The sequence below is a fragment of the Parasteatoda tepidariorum genome, chromosome 1, assembly GCF_043381705.1.
Source record: "Parasteatoda tepidariorum isolate YZ-2023 chromosome 1, CAS_Ptep_4.0, whole genome shotgun sequence".
Taxonomy (NCBI): domain Eukaryota; kingdom Metazoa; phylum Arthropoda; class Arachnida; order Araneae; family Theridiidae; genus Parasteatoda; species Parasteatoda tepidariorum.
Window position 1 is genome coordinate 55,798,469 of NC_092204.1, and position 22,352 is coordinate 55,820,820.

The window sequence follows — 22,352 nt, forward strand, 5'->3', positions numbered from 1 at the left end:
TGTGAATGGCGTGGCAGAAGTTGAATTCCTGGCCATAGATGGCGCCACTGAAAAACAGGAACAATCGCACCCCCACTGCCTAAACAGGTATACGACAAAAAAAAATTATGGTCTCAGAAATTAATTACCACTAAGTTCTTCTTCTTCTTCTTTTTTTTTTTTAAAGAAAGTTTGAAAGTTTTCAGGTATGCATAGCGCTTTGGTAAAGATTTCTTTTGTAAACATTGCAATTAAATATGGTTTTATTACCATGCCGTTTAGTAAGAAAGATCGAACTTAGGAATTTTATCATTATACTTCAGAGCAAGGTATAAGAAAACCATTTGTCCGGTTAAATTTACTTTTCAGTTTTGTATTTTTACTAAATGTGTGGTAATAGGAACTATAATTTTTAAGACCAGAATTTCCGATAAACCGCTACCATACCTACGGAAACATGACTAAACGAATGGTTTAAATACTGTATATTTTGGTTTCTTTTATCATATATATGTCTTTTTCAATAGACACACCATTACCACACAATCAACGGTAATTTCATCAGAATTCATTTCTTCGTTTGCCATAAATGCTACACTATGTGATAATAATATTCACGGAAACAATATTCTAAATCTTTTTGTTAAAAAAATAAATATATTAAACAAATTACCGTTTCCAATCGTTTAAGAATACGCAAATAGGCTTAATGTCAAATACAAATTTAAAAGAAAAATATCTTCTTAAATAATCGACTTTCTTTCCCATACTGCAAACAGTATTTTCCAAAAAATATTTTTGACTTAAAAATTAAAAAGTATAATAAAAAGACGGGCGTTTATGTTTGTAATAGCATTACAACATGCTCATGCATTGCTTAAATCAAATAAAATTCTTTTTTTTCTAAAAATATATAGCTAAGCATTTCTGAATAGTATTAAATTAAAACCGAAATTTGTCAACATGATTTCCGAATAAATACTTGAATTTAATGTAATTATGAAGGAGATATTGTGTGAAAGGCAGAGTTTTCTGTCCCTTATATTACCCAAATTATATATCATTACAAAAGTAAAATTTTATTTCTAAATCAGTTTTCGTTCCTTTATCGTAAATAAAAAATAACTTTAGATAAATTTGCTTACATAATTGTGCTCTAAATTAATTACTTGCTGTTATTTATTCTCCAATATTGTAAATTTCTAAGTTTTGTAACGATATAGAATTTGTACATACGTCAATGTACAATTTTTGTTAAGGTAAAAATAAATATAATTAGTATTTAGAAAATAATTAAATTAGAACACTCAAAACAATCTTTGTACAAAATTACCAATCTTTGGTTATGTAAATAAAGTTCTGACTTCTAAACTATTTATTGCGGAATTGAGTATATTATTTAGTTATTCTGTACTTTTTATACATAATACCATTATTCACAGCTTACTTAAATTAATCTCTCTAGAGCCTTAAATATTTTAACAAAATTGATTTGTTTATTACTTACAAAGGTTTTATTTTGCTTCATTCAAAAAAAAAATATTGTTATAAGTTGGCTAAAAAGATTTAATTAAAATCAAGTTTTAGCTGATATATCAGAAGTTGGATACTTTATTATTTATCTATTGAAATATTTACTCAAGCGTTATAGTAATTTCTCATGGTAATAAGTTCCTTTTCGAAATATTTCATAAATTTATATTATAGTTAGAACAAAATGTTCGTACTCTAATATCAATTTATACGTTTGATTTTTGCATGTTTAACATTATATTAATATCATTTTTCTATTCTTACCATTATATTTAATAATTATATAATACTTAAATCAGCCCAAAGAATAAGAAAAGGAGAAAAATGGTGGTAATATTTTTTACTGCCTTTTCACTTTTGACTTCTCTTTTCAATTGCTAAATTTGCTCTGAAATCAACAGATGTGAAGTCAACGTGCCTACATACGATGATCTGCAAATATGATGATATTCTTATACTTTAAATCTTGACTTAAAAAACATATGTAAATGGGATGTATTGAAATATTCGCATTTCTGGAGCATATGTGGTAAAAGTGCCACTGTTATACTTTGAATCATGCTGGTATGAGGCAAATATAAACCAGACTCTCTCAACAGACATCTGTACAGACTCCATTAATTTAATTCAGAAATGCTTAAAGCATAACCTGAACGTCATTTTAAACTTATTTAACTACTATCTGGAAACCCGTTATTCGTACGGGGTGAAATGAAATAAATAATCAATATGTTACTGAACAACACTACAATATCATAAACAAAATTGAGAGACATATGCCATCGCAACGAAAAAAAGGCTAAAATAATTACATTTTTTACTAAATAAATTTTATCCTTCCCAGTGGTTTTATGTTATTAGATTAAGCACAGTAGATTTTTTGTAAGTTCATCTCATCATCAAAAAAGATTACCTTAATTCAATATGATTTGGCACGATGCTATTATTTGACACCAACTCATGATAGTCAAAATTACCCGTAATCAAGCAATTTTCTCCAATACTTATTCCTTTAGAGGAGCCGTAGAAAACCTCTTCCCACAGTATCTACAATATAAGATCTTCTAATTGCTGATGCAGTTTTAATAGGTGATAAATATATTAACATAATACAACATACAGTATGCATGGTAGTTATCAAAACTTTCCCAATTGCCTTAATGTCAGCCCAGCGTATTACCAAAATTTATTAAGCATCATTGGCCTTCAATAGTATGGCTTTTTTTCTGCTTCTTCATAACGAATTGGCACTTTTTCTCAATTAGTTTTGTTTTAAATGCAGTACATAGAGTACTGAGCTTTTTTGTTTCAATTAGTACATATCATCTAAATTAATTAAGCATGGTTGGAGTTAATAACAGTTTGGTAATTTTTTACCCTTTACTAAAATGACTTAGTATCATTTCTCCATTAATTTTGCTTTTTACGCATCTTATTAGTTTAAATTTAAATAATACTTACTAACAAAATTCAAAAGCATCTTTCTTTGATGTCAAAAATGTTACATCGTGGTTTTTTACTTTTCTCCTAAATGAATTAGTACCGTTTTCCCATTAAGTTTGCTTTTTAGTACACATCATATTATTTTTTTTTCAATTAATACTTATAACCAAAATTGGCTAAGCGCCATTGGCATCATTGCGATTTTTTGCAATTCTTCTAAGCAATTCTGTACCATTTTTTTCAATGAATTTTAAATTTTAGTGCATAGTTTATTTTTCTTTTTTTCAATTATTGGTGTCAATAATTATATGACGTTCTTTTTACGTTTCTTTTAAACGAATTAGAACTATTGATGTATCAATTTGGCTTATCACTACATAACTTATTTTATTTATTTTAATTACAGTTGACTCCAAATAACTTAGTTTTATGGTGGCACGTTTTAAAAACGTAACTATATCAGAATGAAAACATTTTTCATATTAATTCTGAGTGACGTATTCAGCCTATGCTACCTTGTTCTCGTTGATCATTGAGTAAATTTTACAAAACAAATCAATGGAAATCAATAGTGCGAAAATAGATTTTTTTCGATTGAAAGATACAAAAATATTTTGCCTCTTTTTAAAGTAGCGACATTCCTTTTCATTTGCGCAGTGCGCCAAAAAATCGGATAACCCAGAATTACTTTTGATCTAATGATCAGCTCTTTCGGTTCTAGGACTCTATCTTAAGGGTGCAGGGAGGAGGACTTCAAATATGCTAATTAATAAGAACAGACGATATTTTAAGTAACGAAATCAGATACAAAAACGCACTTTTTCTGAATAAACATATCTTTTTTTTTTAACGGATTCAGATTTCTGACCCCCAAAATATAGGTGGTGGCCGCAATTTTATTTTATTTTATTTACTTATTTTATTTTAATCTTATTTTATCTTATTTTATTTTATCGAATCTTATTTATTTTATTTTGTCGTTGTACAGCCGACCAAATTTTTCTGGTTTACGACTACTACAGTGTTAGAAATTTCTCGGAAAAAAGGGTTAAATAACAATTTATTGAATGGTTATTTTACTTTATTTAATCAAAACTGTCAAATAACCATAAATAAAATGGTAATCAAACTGTTAAGTTGGAGAAAAACTGTTTATTAACTGCTTTCACCTAATACTTTCAAACTACCCGAATTTTATCACACTAACTAGACAAACCTAATGAAGCTACTTAGTTCTTTGCAACTGCGTACATATTATAACCGAGCGCGCTTATCCGTCAATCTCATGACCGACAGAACTGGAGTTCGAGTCCTAATGTTGACACCACAATATTTCCTCCATTCCCTTCAACGCACGAAGTATTTCCAGTGTTCAGCACTCAACAATGCCCATCACCTTACGAAAAGCCGAGTTCCTATGTCTAGTTAAATGATTATTTTTTTACGCCTCTAAAAAATGCTAGTTGTAAATGGTTAAAAAACCGTATAGTTTTGTATGCCTGGTTTTATAACAGTACTTTTTGTAAATGGTTTCAAAACCATGAAGGAAAAAATTATCTTTGTTGTAAACTTTACGGTTAATTGGATGGACAGACAGCTACAAGTTACTTTACCATAATTTTGGAATGAAAATTTTAACAGTGTAATGTTCAACTCCGTAATCTCGTAATTTTGAACAAAATCCAGAAGACAAGGCAACTCCTGGATCAAGTATTGAAGAAATTTGCCTTCATGGTGCTTTCGGTCCCTTTAGTTTGGACAGGAGCGCAAACCAAAGTTTGAACCCCTTAATTCTAAATTTACCTTTTGCGTATTTCACCATGGTTTTTTTAAGCAAATTAACAGAAATAATTGTGCCTAATTATCAATTTCTCTTATACACATATATACAAAATAAAAAAATAATTGTAAAGTATACAATCTTGTACGTTATTCTAAATATATTCTAATTTTAAATCACAAAATGCAAAATTTGAGTGAAGTGGGTGGAATAGTTCCTGAGAATTTTTTGCAAAAGATGTATATTTAAGATTCGATTTCTCAGGAACTATTGCACCGATTTCACTCAAATTTAGTATTTTGTCAAGGAAAATCTAACTCATAATTAAATCAAAATTCCCAACTTTAATGAAGGAAAATAAGTTGTTTTTAAAATTCTCATTTAAGTTAGAATCGATACTATTGATTTAATGTTTATATACAACCATAAAATAAAATTAAAAGATGACAAGCTGAATAAAACTTGTTATGAGTAATTATTTATCATACTTTAAAAAAATGAGTAAATAAACAATTACACCTAAATTTTTCCATTTAATCACAAGAGTTTTTAATATTTTCTTTATCTTTACTAGTTTTGAAAAGGACTTTTCGATTCATTGACTTTCAATAAAAATTTCTAGATTGAAAACAAGATATATTTTAACGAAACTGAATATTGTATTTTGAATGTTGTTTAATCATAATAAAAGTAAAAAGAATGAAAATGATAAAATTAATCACAATTAGTGTTAAAGAATGCTTAAAAAAATTAGCAATTTTTAATAAAGACATAAATTTCTGAAATTATTTGTGGAAGGTAACTTAAGAACCTAGAAAAATTTTGTAATTTAAACAATGGATGATTTTACGAAATCTTTTTAGTGTTCGATGAAACTGTTTACTTGGAAATTACTTGAGCGAGCATTTCGCTGAATTCGAGACATTAATATATTCACTTTTTTGATTATACGGAATTTTTAAAAAGCATTTATCTAAGTTGTTGTCATAATTAACGAAATGCAGCTAAGAAATTGCTGAGAGGTAGTCTCGGAAAAAAATTTTTTTTTAAAAAAATCAATGATTATTATTTATTTATTTTAAATCTACCCCTATTATTATCTTCTACGTATCTCTTATCATTACAATTAGTTTAAAAGATGTAAAAAATTTAAAGAAAAGTTCGTGGAATACAATATTTCAAAGCCATATTAATCACTATTTACTAACGTTGAGTAACTAACATTAATATTAATCATCTAACTTATCATTAATATTAATATTCGGAAATCAAAAATGATTAAAGAAATTTATTCACAAAAAATACGTTAGGGAATGAATAGCGATACCTTTTGTGACTTGGAAGAAAACGTAAGAGAATCATTTAGTATGTTAAAAGAGAAACTAATTTAAGCTGGTAATCTCATTAAAGTTTTTGTCTCGAAAGAAAGATGAATAGGAAAATGTCTTTAACATTAAAAAAAAAATTGAAATACTTTTGTCATGTATCACTACCACTTTATTTTTCTCATTCCATTTAATATGTGGGGAGAGGAGTATTCGACCATGTCAACCGTCATCTATGAGAAGGTACCCCGACATAGAGTCGAGTTAACATGTCTTATGTACTAGTGAATTGTAGTTGTAATTTTGTAGTGGTAGGTACGCTTCAGTACTCCCCCACTAGGATTATATCTGTGATGGAATTCCATGAACGAATACCACTAGTTAATTCATTGCTGTTTTTTGTGAGAAGTCGGGAGAGCTGTATTAAGATCACCGTATTTTTTTGAGTGCTAACTGTGAGAGGTGTATTAACTTCACGGTCGTAGTCGCTCCTGTGTTGCCGTTAGCATCGAGTAATCACAAGTATGCAAGCCAACGTTGTGCGTGATCGAGACGAGACTGAGTAGCAACAGTGTGAGGAGGTGGATAATGTCGCAGTCACAAGTAGCAAGTCAACTGTTCAATGTGGATCAACCATAGAAGTAGGCGTTACTGTCTAGGTAGGCGTGTTCATATCGAAGTGGGCGTTACTGCCAAGGTACGCGTGTTTACATCACATCCGAAGGTCACCAATGTGGGGAGAGGAGTATTCGATCATGTCAACCGTCATCTATGAAAAGGTACTCCGACATAGAGTCGAGTTAACATGTCTTTTATATTAGTGAATTGTAGTTGTAATTTTGTAGTGGTAGGTACGCTACAAGTTCTAAGAACACTCTCAGACGAAATTGACGATTCAGCAGTTCTTGAGCCGAATTACGTTAGTTTTGAGAATCGTTTCGTCTCAAAATCATGTGACTTGTGATCAAACTCTTAACTCTCAAATATATGACAAAAATGCTTGCTCAACTCAAAACCTCATCGTTGTGCATTGTGGGAGATTGTTAACTAGAATGATGAAACAAGAACGAAGACTAGACGATCAAAAATAAAATAACAATATAAGCAGACCGCACTGTATGGTGGTCGATTAATTGGTCTCGTACCAGGGAGTTCCCGGATTCGAATCCTGCTTTGGGCATGGTAGTAATTTATCTTTCTGTTTCATTTGCACTTCTTGCGTTATTGGGGCAACATGGATCTCCCTAAGTGCCCACGATAAAGTGATTGGTGGAAAAGTTAATACAATTAGGTGCGATTTTTTTTTCGGAAGAAAAATAAAATTACAGAATATTTTTTTTAATTTTGACAAAATTCGTTTTCGTGAAGGAGTGACGATAGTTATTTCGTCACTTTGAGGAAACAGTACCAGGAAAGGGTTTCGCCAAAAACGAAGAAAGTTTCGGGATATTTGAGCATATATTTTTTACAGGGAATAATAATTTGAGATAGGTTTTTGAAAAAATGCGTTGAGCTTTTTTATTGTTATGAATTACGAAAGATAAATGCTTGTAACTCATGCTTATTTACTTCTACCATTACCATCCATAGTTCGAAAAAAAAATTATTTCCAAATAAACAACAAAAAGTTTAGCAATACCTTATGTGATTTAAGAAGTAAATAAGAGAGAAATATTCAATATGTTAAAAGTAATATTAATTTAAGCTGGAAATCTTATTTCGCGACCAAAAGTTTTCATCTCGAAAGAAAGATAAATAGGAAAAAGGCTTTACCATCGAAAAAAAATCAATTAAAATATTTTTGTCATGTATCACTATTATTTTGCTCCTTCTTTGTTATTACGTTTCGTTTTAAGAATATTGGTTCTCATATAAATTAGTGAAAAAATTCTGTTCGACATTTTTATTGTATACAATTTGTTATGAATTACGTAAGATAAATGCAGGTTATTTATGCTTATTTGCTTCTGTCATTACTAACCATAAAAGAAATAAAAATTCATTTTCAAAAAAATATTGTAAAAAATACCTTTCCTTAGCAATACTTTATATGATTTAAGAAATAAACAAGAGAGAAATATTCAATATGTTAAAAGTAAAACTAATTTAAGCTGGCAATCTTATTTCGCGACCAAAAGTTTTCATCTCGAAAGAAAGATAAATAGGGAAGGGGCTTTAACATTCAGAAATCTAATTTAGATATTCTGTTCACGAAAGGAATCAACGAAAGTAAATAAAACAGAACCCACAAAATCTCGCAATTATAAGCTAGAGTTACGGTCCCTAGTTTTTATCATATCTTCGACTTGCGGTTGGAAACAAAATGGAAAATAAGAAGAAAACAGAAGCCATGTTCATGCATTAGCGTTGCTGAATGAGTTTCTCTTTTTAAATATATTAGTCTCATTTCCATATGATTTCATTAAAAAGCAACATTGTTAGCTGGAAATAATTTGTCTCATATTTGAGTCGACTTCTTTTATTATGAATTTTTTAGCTTGGGGGGTTTGGAAAATGAAATTTAAAGAAGAAATATTTTAATTTTACAATTCAGGATATTTTGTCACGTATACCCGACCTCATCCTTTTTTATATGTCAAGAAAATAACATATATTTTAAGAGTTATTGTTCATTTTGTAAAAAAAGTTATATTTTGACAACACATTTTCTCTTATTTAGTAAAATAAAATTATAAAATGTTTCTATACCTTTTTTTTTTTTTGCTTTCGTCCAATGGGAGTACTTTTATTTAAAAACACGCTTTGGGCAAATGCGTTTAATTTAAAAACACTGACATTTTTATTGCTCCTATTCCAGTCTTTAAAAGCTAACAAATCATCAAACTCATTGAAACATCAAATCAACCAGACATTTGCGATGCAGCATTTTAAATATCAAAGCTATATTTAATTTTTAATGTGCATTCCATTTTATTTTCAGAATTTGCATAAATTCAACCTTTGACTTCAATTATTTGTACGATTATATCGTCAATCAAAAAATTACTCTTAATGGGATTTTGGCAAGCATTAATTGCTAACACTTTGAACTATTTTAAATAAAAACCTTTACCACAAATTTAATTATAAATAATACATTCACAAAATTAAAAAAAACACTGTTTGAACAGTAAAAATAAATATCAAGCAATAATATGAAGAGATCGTTTCTATAAGAAAAAAAATTATTTATTGCATACTGAGAAAAAAAGTATGGGTAAAACAACCGAAATATTGTAAAACTCATTGTGTTTCTGGCTCTACGGCACACCGAAAAATCTCCCTAATTTTTATCGAAGCGCTTCGCTGATAATTTTGATAAAATTAACAATAACATGGTTTTATAATGTCTGTTAAACTTTTGTAAATGCTGCAAAATTTGGTATATTTTATCATGATACCTTAGAGCAAGGCGTAAAAATCAATCAAATGGTTAAGTTTGCTTTTTAGTTTTGTATATTTTTCTAAATGTATGTTATTAAGCACTATAATTTTGAAAACTACAATTTTCGGTAAATCATTACCATATGAACTAAGTTTTTTTTTGTTATTACTGTTAAGAAAGTCATTCTCGTATCAGAATTACTTGTTCTCCAGAGAGTATATATATATATATATATATATATATATATGCTTAAAACATAAAGTATATATAGTATAATAATATATATATATGTGACAAAATCAATGAAATATTGCTTGAGCGGCACTTAAGTGATAGGAGAAAAAAAAGTTATAAGTGCGGCTTCTTTATGCTTGACATAAATTCAAGTTAAATACTTCCTCGCAGAATCCAATTTTCCCCAGATTTTCTCTGACTTTCCCTTTTCGCAATTATCCTTCATATATAAAAACTAGATAAATCAAAAAAACGCATGTAAAATCTTGATTTCATGTCATTATTGTATTTTTCAAATTTTAAAAGAATTTCCAGACATGTAGAGTTTTAAAAATCTTATAGCATGGTTCGAACCACTCGCAATGAGATTTTTGTGCCAAAATTTAAAACTATTTTTTAAAAAAAATGAACACAAAACTAATTTTAACTATTACTGAAAAATCTGCCTTAATACTGAAAATAAATGGTACAAAAATAATACAATAACTGGTCACTACAAAAAAAAACGTTGCAATCAATCTTAGTATCTGAGAAAACTGCAATTTTCATACTGCCATATCAAATCAAACAGATGCGACAAAATCAAAGAAAGAGTAAGAAATTAAATAATTAAATAATAGCTGTTTCGCTAAAATATTAATCTATAAAGTACATGTTCAGTACTAAAAGAAAAGTTAAAAGCGTGGTATCTTTTTGTGTAACATAAAATTCTAAAATAATTCTTTGCAGAAACAATTTCCCCCCAAATTCTCTCAGAACCCCTCGGCCAGCATATTTTTCTCCCTATTTAAAATTTTTACCTTATTTTTCTCTTGTAAAAATTGGATAAATCATAAAAACGCATGTTTTATAAATAAGGTCTTTATTTTATTTCAATATTTTATTTTTACATAAAATAAACGAATTCCCTGACACTGTACTTAAATACAGCACTGCTAATTTACGAGTTTCATGAATAATTTATGTATGCAAGATGCAAAAGGTGGGAATAAATAACGCTCTTGCGTCGTAGTCACGAAAGAAATATTTTAGCTATTGTTTGAAAGAAAACATATTACTCATATGCAAATACCTGTTAAATATTAAAAAATTAGGGAAAAATACTAGGGTCTCACAAAGCTAAATACATCGCCTAATTAAGCGTTTGTGTGAATAGTTTGAGCTTTATTTAAAACTTTGAGCTATTCGTTGAAATATTATTTGTTGAGTAACAGCTCAATTTTTCACAGAAATTAATGAAATTTAGACTAGGTTGAAATACCGCGTAATCGTGGGCAGAATTAAACTTAAAATTTTATTTATAGAATGAATAATGAATGAATGTAATTATACTTCAGATTAAGCTTAAAGACATTTTTAAGAGATTATTGGCTTAATTTTAGAACAAGACTTAAATTTAGATATAGATAACGCTTTTAATGTAGCTTAGCTTTAAATTTAAATGCAAATATTGCTTATAATATAACTTAACTGTAAATCTTAAAGTATAACCGAGATTTATGTCTTAGAATGTAATATAGCTGTAAGTCTGAGAATAGTTTTAAATTTGAGAATGTCTTTTTAGACTAGGAGTATAATCTGTCTTTGAATATATAATGAATATAGTTAATATTTGAATCTCATAAAATATTATTGAGATGCATATTTTGTTAATTTATATGTACTGTATTTTTTGCATTTAGCACAAGTAGAACCAGTGGGAGGTATGCTTAGCCAAAAAGTAAGGAAATTTATTAATTTTAAATTTTATTTTCCAGTTAGCAATATTTTAATCGTAACTTATTTTTAGAATGCACATTTAATTTTGCCATTTTTTTTGTAAGCCAACAAATACGAAATTATTTAAAAAAAGAAAATGTTATTTTAAACTTTATTACGAAGTTATTACAAAAGTTTTTGAGTAGTTTATTACAAACTGTCACAAACCCTCTGAGTCATTTAAAAATTTGAAAAAATAAAATTTAAGAAGTTTGAGCTAATATGGGTTCCCTTTTTCGTATTTATTTCTTTAAACTAGTGAAGAAACGGAAACACATTCTGAATTTTTTTGATTATTATTAAGTAAAATTATTAAAAAATAATAAATAATATTTAATGATTATTTATTTTGCATGTAGTATCTTTATATAAACAAATGTGAGAAAACATTTCTCAATTCACTTAAAAAGTTCTCGAGAAATGTCGAAATACGCGAAAAGTAAAAATAACAAGGGGAACAAATTTTGGATAGCTCTTCTGACCAAATTAGTTTGAGATATATGCTTCTATGTTTTAATACCTACTTTCTATATTTTTGGGATAAAAAATTTGAATCCGTTGAAAAAAAGTTATGGATATTTAGAGAAAGTACGCTTTTATGTATGATTTCGTAACTTAAAATGACATTTTCACTCATTAATTTAATTTTATTTTACAACAGTAGTTGAACAGCAGACCCAATTTTGATCTTACGACTACCAACGTTCAACTCCGTAATTTCGTAATTTTGAACCCTATCTATAAGACAAGGGAACTCCTAGATCAAATATTGGGAGAAGTTTGCCTTCGTAGAGGAATTACATCAGGACTGTGGTCGTGGAGAATCTTATTTGCGTTACATGGTGAGGGAAACGATGAAAGCTTCCCACGGTTAGTCTGAAGGCAAAGAGAATCGAACCCATCATTCATCTACTGTTCAGGATATTATGCTTCAACATTGTAGTCGGTGTGAGCGAGTTGCGGGATTCGCATTCGAAACCAGTTTACCTCGTTGGAAGGCGAACGCTCTATCCCCTGAGCCACCACGGATCAATCACTAATTAAATAGAACATTTGAAACCACTCTCACAAACAATAGCAAGGTTCGCAGAACGTGAAGATCCAATCATTAGATCAAAAATGAGGGTAGACTGATTTCTGTTTTCTTGCAAAATGAGCAATCGTGAAAAAAAAATTTAAATTTCACGTTCCTTTCAATATTTTTTTGAAAATTTCATAATAGTTTTTGATTGCGGACAATCTAAATTTTCAAGTAATACTTCTTCTAAATACTAAATAATTCGTACAAGGGAAAAACCTATTGTTATATCTAATAAATAACGGTAAAGAGTACCGGAACTCAAGGTGCCAGTTTTTTTCTCCATAAAATTCATTTTTATGGAAAAAAAAATATTTTATTTACTTTAATTTTTCTGTAACAATTACCGAAAATTACTGAATGTTGCTGTAAAAAGTAAATGTTTCCGAAAAAAAAGTCAAATAATACTGTAAAAATTACGGTACAACAATCTACTGAAAAATGGATTCCATGTTAAAATGAATTTTACGGATGTTGGACCGTACTGGTACTTTATGCAGTAATTTGATCCGGAGAATTTTACAGTGTGGAAATTAATACAAAAGTAGCACGGGATACGCTTTTGTCAAGATAATTCACACTTTTCTGGATTATTTGTTTTAATAAATCATTTTGATTTCCATGCAGACATATTTAAGTTTAAAATGACGAAACTTAAAAAACGATTTATTATTATAATGCTTAAATACATAAAAAAAATTAAATTATGCATTTCAGAAGTTTTTCATTTAAATATATGCTTCACTCTTCCAAACAAATGGAATGAAATTCAATTCATATGGCACTGCGTGAAAAACTTTATGTAGTATGTCTTAAAAGTCAAGCCGAATTTGATCTAAACATTGTATTAGGGTGTTCCTAGACATAAAATTTTTTGAAATATCTACGAAAAGAAAAAATCAAACTGCTGAGACTTCCATTGTTCCGAAACTATGTGTTTTTGAGGAAAGTTCTTTTTGACAGTCACAACTCTCTATTAAAATATTATTTTGATTTAGATTTTTGAAATACGTTTTCGAAATGTTATCCTGAACATACTATAAAATAAATATAAAATTTTTATTCATTACAATTTATTAATTTTTGTACAAACAAACATATATATATATTTTAATTTTAATATATAAATGACTCTATATTTTTTTTTATACAAAATCATTAAAAGAAAAATATGTGCTATAATAGAGCTGAACTCTAAATCTGAGTTTTTACTACATCTAACCTGTGTTCGACCGAAAACAAGTCTAGTTACAAAAAAAGAACAAAGGAACTACTTAAGATAGTTAAGCTTCTCCCAGTTTGCATCGAGCCTAGTTATATACATATATCCTCAGCATTAGATGAATCCCAGTTTGGAGTCCCTATGACGCGAACCTGTTTGACAACTCAATGTAATGTGGGTAAGTTTTTATTCAATCCAATTCGGAATAGATAAAATGTCAATTTTCTGCATTCAAAAGTTCATTTGTCTTCTGGAGTGGGCTAAAAATTAAGGAACTTCAGAGTCGAACATTAAAAGTCTACCTTCACTATGGATAGATCAGCTACTTATCACTGGTTATAAAATCAACTAGAAGAGCTATGGTTCATCTTTGTCTTAATTTTAAAAGATACACACTATTTTAAATTTTTTAACAAATGCTTTTTTTATTTTTTTGAAAATAAAGCTTTGCGAAATGCACTTCAGGGACTTATCTTACAGTGTTTAGGTTAGAGAATTCCAAGTATGGAGAATTCAGTGTCAGAATAGAGAATTCCAAAATGAAAGTATTTGTCTCATATTCTGATTACTAGATTCGATTATCGGTATCGGTCAATATTTTTTTGGGGGGAGGATAAATTTCATACATAACTTTGATGATTGATGCTTTATATTATCGATGTTAGACAGATTTTAAACTGGTGTCAATTTTATTTCAAATCCATAGATGCTGTATAAATAGATTTTTTGGAAGATTTCTTTTTCAGGGATAGATTTAAGAATCACTTTAATGTTATAAATAACTTTTGCAAAACAAATGAAGAATATAAATAAAGTTTTTATTTGTCAATTAAATACTTGAGTTTCTTTTATTTCTGCATTGATAGTAAAGGGTTATAATGTAAAAAAGCAATTAAAGAAATAATTGCAAACTATTTCATAGGCATAAATTTATTTCTGTAAAAATTCTGTAATAAATATCATACTGATTTTTTGTCGACCGGCCTGTGGAGGGATCACAGAACCAACCTTGCATCAGAAAGGTTCTGGGTTCGAATATCAAGGCATAGGTGTTCCTTCATTCTCTGTACTATCTGTCCTTATTGTGGGGACAATGTTGGCCCACCTAATATGGTGCCCCTGAAAGAGTGATCAACAAAATCTGCCCTTCAAATGTCTGTATGAAGAAAAGACATTGGGCATTGAAAAAAAATATTATTATGTTGGAAACACATTCTGGATCAAACTATTTCAAGCCCTAACAATTTATTCAAAAGTATTTGGAGTAAAAATTTAGATTTCGTATTACTATAAAAATGCAACAAGTCACACATCCGCAGTTAAATCCTTAAACTATACAAGTTAATCATTCTGAATTATAACTCTATGAAGGTAAGGTTTTCTCAGAACTGGCATATGGTTTAATTTAAACTGATGTCTGGTTCAGATTATACGGTTAAACCTTGTTTTTACTTCTTTAATTCAGTAAGTAAGTTATTTATTTGCGAGAATTTCTCTGATAAAATCAAGATAATAATCAGTTTGTACCTGAATATTGATTTTATCATTTAATAAACGACAGTAAAAATATCATTTAGATAATCACAATTAATTAATATTTCATAGTTACAAGCATTATAAACAATTAACATAATAAAACTTTAACATAATAAAACATTGACATAAAAAATTAAACAATAAAAAATCGAGTGATAATTGATTTTCGTTTGTTTAATATCTAACAAATATGCAAACTTTTAATAAAAATTCTATTTTAAATCATACATAGCATGTTTTAAACATTTTTTGAATAGCATTTTTTTTAAAAAAATCAATAATACTTCTAGCAAAAAAAGTTTTATTTTTTTAAAAACCAATTTTATTAAATAGCAAATATTGCAGATAATTGTAAAGTAAATTTAAAATAAGCTTTCAGAATAATATTTCCTTCTCAAAGATATAGCGTAGATAAAAAATCCATTGTATTATAGAAAAACTGATTAAAATATTTCTTAACCAGAACTATTATAAGAAAAGTTTAAAAACTATTTGAAAATAATTGAACAAGATTTTGGGAGCAGTTTTTTAAAAAGAAAAGAAAAAACTTTAAGTTCAAAAACACGTTTTATTATTAAAAAAAATAACCAGTTATTTCAATAGTAGTCTTTTACATTCCTGCGAACTTTAAAGTTCCCAATTTCTTCAACCGGATGAATACTTTCCGACCGACCCAACTGAAAATTTAAGCAAGCTTGCTTCAGTTGAAAACTATCGATTACGTTCTAGTCATTTATCATTCTGTCTTTTAGCACTGCAAAGACCTGGTCGATTCAAAGACTAGAATTCGCCTACTTTTTTCTCTTGCTTACTGTTTACTAAGATTTATAAGTTCCACATCTATATTACCCTATCTGGATTATATCTCTTTATATTGACAAAATAAGAATAGATGCAATCTGTAATCTTGTTTTAAGAAAAATTCTGATCCTTAAGACATCATGAAGAAAGTTTTAAAACTTATGGTTTAAGATTTTAGTTTGGTTGTTGATTTTGAGAAGTACATCTTTTTTTTCTGGCATTTTAGTTGGTTCTATTTATTTGAATTTAGCGTAATCATACTATTACGTGGCGTTTGAATATTACGAATGAATTGAATCGCTTTAAGAAAAATTCTGATCCTTGAAACATTGTGCAAAACGTTTTGAAACTTATAGTTTGAGGTTTTTCATTTGGTTGTTGATTTTAAGAAATATATATTTTTTTTATATTTTATTTCATTGCTTTATTTGAATGTCAGATAATCATACAACTACATTGCATTTGAATATTATGAATGAATTGAAAGCATACTACTAGTAAAAAGTGTGTGAGTTATTCATGTATTAAAAATATTAGATATAAGATAAGAAGAAATAAAAGATAAGAAAAATGATTCGTTGAATAATGACTAAAAAATTTCTGAATTATCTTAAAAGAGAACAAAAAAACTAGTAATATTTTAAAGAAAATTAGTGATCAGTAAGAAAAATTTTGCAAAATATTTGCTAGAATAAAATTAATATATTAATGCAAAACTACTGCATCTACTTATTTACTTAAATTACTTTTCTCGTCAAATTTATGTTGCATTAAAATCCGCTTTTAATACAAATCCCTCAATCAATTTTTCCTTTAATCAATTTTGCATTGAAAACTGCCTTTTAATGGTGTCGTAACATCGCCAAATAATTTAAACTTACTCTTCAGTTCAAGTTACTCGGCAATTTTTAAAATGACTTGTACACGGGGTCTTTGAAAAAATAAAAGATAATTTGCTTTTAATGTAAACAATTAGAAATGCATGATATTTCATGCAAAAAAAAGTATACGCTTTCTTTTAAATGAATAGAAATATTCTTGCGTTGGAATGCAAAACTTTATTTAAAACAAAGCTAAGTTTAAAATACATCAAAATGTGAATCTGTACGTTGAATAAGATTTTCCTGGTAATTTAGAAATATCCTAAATTTGAGTTGATTGTGTATAGCTCATTCTATCCATTTTGGACATACATCTGTTCACTTTATGTACATATATTCAACTATATATTACTATATTTTGTAATATATTCTTGAAATTGAGAAGAAAGTTATGTACATTTCTAAATTTGGATATATTGCATACTTTAATAAAGAAGTACATTATTTGCATGTTTAAGTTTGATTACTATAAGACATTTAAAAATTACAGTTGTTTCTTTTTTAGGTAAGGGAATGCGTCATGTATTTATCATTTTTTAAATTTTTTAAAATATTTCTAAGACATTTTTATAATATGTTTGAGTTATTTGGATAAAATAATATTCACATTTCTTGAAAGCAATACTTGAACGGAAACAAAACTTATGTTATTTAAAATCCCAGCAAGTTTAAATTCTATTATGAGAAGTACACAAAGAAAAAGATATATTGAAAACTACAAGAATATGGTAATATTTACTGTGTTTCTGGCTCGTTAGGAACTTCAGAAAACTCGATAAATTTTACCGAAGCATTTTGGTAATGACTTTTCGGTGATATTAACAATAAAATATGCTTTTTGTTACCATGTTGTTTGATTGTAAATGAGGAGAAATTTAGCAATTTTATCATGATACCTTAGAGCATGGCCTAATCTTTTATTTACTTTTACAGTCTTGTATTTTTTACTAAATGTGTGGTAATAAGAAATATTATTTTGGAAGCCAGAATTATTATATAAAGGGAAAAATTACCAAAATGCTCTAAATACCCTCGAATTTGGTTTTAATTTCCAGAATTATGTAGTTGTTTATTTTACTAGAAATCTCATTACCATATAAAGTGGTAATTTTTCCAGATTTGTTTCCTCCATGTACCGATATTATGGTTTAGCGCTGGATCTATTTTTATGAAAGTGCACTTGAAATATTCTAGCAAATAAAGATATAAATTTCTTTTTCTTATTATGGGAGCTTAGAATCTGTATATTTATACGAAAAAAAATAATGATTTTATTTCTATCTCTTTGCTTGTCCAAACAGTAAGTGTTCATTTCTTGTAGTTACGGAAGTTGCCATGATGGTTGATCTTGATAAAATTTTGAATTTATGACCATAATTTGGTTGTGAATTTTTAATTTAAAAATATTCACACGCGATTATTATTAGACAATTATTGCTCTCTAAATGCATATATTATTTTTGAAACTAAGTAATTTAAAGCTAAGGAAACCAATAAAGTGAGTATTTACAGAAATATCGGAACATAAAAATTAAACATCAGCCTTAAAGACTGAGTTTAAATATATTACACCAGAAAAATTATACTTAATTCAGTAAACTTTTTCAGATGTTCGTGAAGAAAACTTTCAAAGAGTTACATCTTACAGTTGTGGATGATTTATGACGTGCATTATTTATCTGATGCAATAAAACATTTTTGAATTATTCTGAATTTTATCTTGCGCACTTCTGTTCGCAAGAGTATTTATTTTATGGAATCTAATCAAGAAGATCTAGTTCTATCTACTCTCCCATCTCAGAAAGTATACTTAAAAGATGGCTTTTGACTGTAAATTTGTTTCAGTAGCACCTGAATCTCACAGGTAGGTACATTAAAATAATATTGCTGGTAAAAATGTAAAATGCATACTTTAGTATTTTATTGGAACCTCATCATAAATTATATTTGGAACTCAGATTCTGATTACATGATCCAAGGGCATAAGAATTCATCAGAATTCTTCAGAAATTTCTTTATGCCACTTTAAATAGCATCTGAAATCGATTGGGTATATTTGATATACGGCAGTAGTCAATGCGCATCGTCGTTTTGATTTTCCTTAGACATTATCTGTTACAAAATATTATTTGAACAATTATTTTTGAATATTTATTTTTGTTTCTAGAGAAATAAATGACCTATTTTTTTTAACATGGCATACTTCTTTTGTATATTAGCTGACTCAATAAATAATAATAACTAGCATAAAACCTTCAATAATTTTAATTCACTAATATCACTTTGTGTATACTTTTTCTTTTATGTTATCAGATTTAAATTGCTTAGATTGAATTTGAACTCCTATTTTAATTTTCGTTAATGCATATTTTTCTTTTTATAAAATGGTTTGTCAAGTTTACTTAATTAATAATATTTATATAGAGCACAGTGCTTACCGGGAGGTGAAGAAGCTGAGCACAACGACAAGAGTCCTGAGGCACGAAGCACTACAGTTACACTTAAAGATCGCAGTACCACTGTCCAACGAGATGTTGCTGATATGCTCTGGACATTGCATAACAGCAGAAAAATCCACATCATGTTCCAAAAGCATGGTATTGAATAAGTCACTAAACATAACGTTCTCCACCCTTCTGACCACTCGTTATCATTTTTCAAGGGGCACATGCGGGAACAAAATTACGAACTTAAATCACAAAATGAAATTGAAAGCCCAAATAAACTCTTCAAAAAGGCCTTCCAATGGCCTTACGGCGACTTTCACGTCATCTATTGTTAATTTTTTAAGCTCCTAATATGAAACAGAATGGTAGAAATCAGTTTAAAACAAAAGAAAAAGTTTTGGAAATAAGTTCTACTAAAGCGCCTCTAAGCAAAGATTCTCACTCCAAAATTAAATGGAGAAGAGGTATGTTGTATATCCTTGCCTCTGGCCTGACTACACAGATTCTAAGTAAATGCCGGTCCGTGATCGGCAGGATACAGAGGCCGGACTATTCGTCGTCCGGAAGGAGGCGCTGTAATCCAGAGACTCGTTCGATAGCCATCCGGCAATCGCAGTAGGTCGGTTAATAGCTTCGAAATGCACGTCTGGCTTTCGCCTTATAAAAACTTTTTCTCTAACTTTTTGAAATCATTATACGCCAGGGAAATTGCGTCTTTCTTTTACAAATTTCGTTAATATTCATTAGAAAGAAATAGCGATAGGGTTTTTGATGTTATGTAGACATAATTTTAAATTTAAGATAAATTCGCATAGACTAGGAATTTATGAATAGAATAAAGATCATGCAGTCACTATTCTTGCGTAGAGGAATTTTATCTTTACTTTATTCTCATTTGTCCTTTTAAATGAGCTAGGTTTATTATTTATTAAGATTTTCTCAACGAATTTTTCGGTAAATACTAAAGAAATGTTTTATTTTATTCCATTTTCTAATCTCTCGGGATTAAACAATTTATCTTCGTCGTGATGTATTTCGAATAAACTTTTTCCTGTTTTATTTCTTATTTTTCTCAGTTAACTACTGTAATTTTTGTGTATTATCTATGTCTGAATTTTTAATTAAAATTATTTTTTGGATCTTTTAAGAAAGTTTAATATTTTTATGATTTCAAAAAATATATATGTCTTATTTTATAACATATAAAAACCACAAAACTTGTCACGTTACTGTTTAAATTATTATCCTTATTTCACATATATAAATCATATTTGTTTCACTTACACTGTTAAACAAATTTTAAAGTTCATTTTTTATCTTTAAATAAAACAGCCAATCTGTTTAAATTTATTTGATATATGTATCCAAACAAAAACGATCAATAATATGCAGTTTTTGTAGTAAAACAGTTTCCAAGCTTCCTGTAAATTTCCAGATGTTTTGCCTCTAGAGCCACGAAACTTAGTAATAATAAATAGTGCTTATAAAATAGTGTTTTAATAAATAGTGTTTTTATTTTTTTTAAAGCAAAGTTGTTGAAATTGTCATTGTCTATTTCCCCACTGTCTGTGAATGCTTCCCACCTTTGTTTGTAAGTTTTTATTATGAAATGCTAAAAAGAGTATAGTCGTCAAGTTCTAAAAATGCGTCGCTGAGAAAAAATAATTACAAAATCTATATTTTCAGCCAAAAATATACAAAAACGATATATTTTCATCTAAATAATTTTATATATAATATATGGAAAATTTTTCAAATCTAATTTTAAATTCGCACAACGTGTAACTATTTAGTAAAACTTTCATGTCAACAGCGTTTGAAAACTGCCTTAGGATGAAAAGGTAACTAACAAATTATGAGGTACAAAATGACAGCAAAAATTTTAATTAACCAGCTGATTTTTTCCCTATTTATATATTTTAACCAGAGAGTACATTCAAGTAGATTAACTTTGCTTAATAGTGTGAAAAATGTGCGATGAATACGAGAAGCTTAAGAATTGACCAGGTATTCTACTATTACATTCACAAATAATTTTCTGTTAGAATGTTTTAAGAAAGATCCAAAGCTGCAACAATGCGTCTGGAACAATGACAATTGTTATTCAGATACCGAACTTAAATAGCAGGCATTAAATATTCCACTCTATAGTCTGGACTATACAAGAAGCATTCTATTAAGAACAATAGAGTCTGGGGGTAATCGTTAATGCACGTATTATTAGCATTTTAGGTATTACCGATGCAATACAGTTACATTATATTAATCATTTTATGTATATAAACGGTTTATTTTTGTTTAATGAGTCCCATGCTTACAAAATACTAAAAGACATATTGCTATTCAACAACATCGCTAACAAGGTAAATTACATGTCCAATATTTACTATTAGCATCCAGTACTTTTTAAAATCTTTGAGGAAAAAAAGAATGAACTTCTCAGTTTCATTTAATAAAAGTAATAATTACAACTAAAGACTGTGGTACAACTAAAGACTGTTACTGTAAAATATTTGGCCGTTAAAAGATTTTATTAACCATTTTAAGAGAATACACAATATCTGTATAGTCTAGTTGTGAAGAAGGGTATGCGCATGTTTGAGGAATAGTTTTAAGTATTATAAATTGAAGGGCGACTGTTTAAATAAAACCAGATATTACTATGCATCTCACATTTTTTTCTCTTTATTTTAAAACATCTTATTCACTCACTGCAGATTCGAAATAAATTTAATTTTTTTTATGAAATGTTACACATAATGAACTTCTTTTCTTATTACTTGTGATTTTAGTAAGTCAAAACCTTTGCTGGAAAGTTCTGTAATTTTTAATGAAAATATAATTCTTAGCTCTTATAAATCTGATTTTTTACTGCGTCTATATCAGATATTAACCATTTTTTATAAAACGATTTTAAAAAATACATTACTAGTTCTAGATAGCTTTACTT

General features: G+C 28.3%; 1 protein-coding gene across 1 annotated transcript in view; it reads right to left on the reverse strand.

Annotated features, from left to right (window-relative positions):
- LOC107446499 (neural cell adhesion molecule 2) overlaps positions 1-19,992 on the reverse strand; it is a 201,233-nt gene extending 181,241 nt beyond the window's left edge. Inside the window, exon 1 of the mRNA XM_016061170.3 lies at positions 19,394-19,992. Coding sequence (XP_015916656.2) covers positions 19,394-19,625 — 232 coding nt within the window. The 5' untranslated portion in view covers positions 19,626-19,992. The remainder of the gene's footprint in view (positions 1-19,393) is intronic.
- Positions 19,993-22,352: the final 2,360 nt, after the last annotated feature.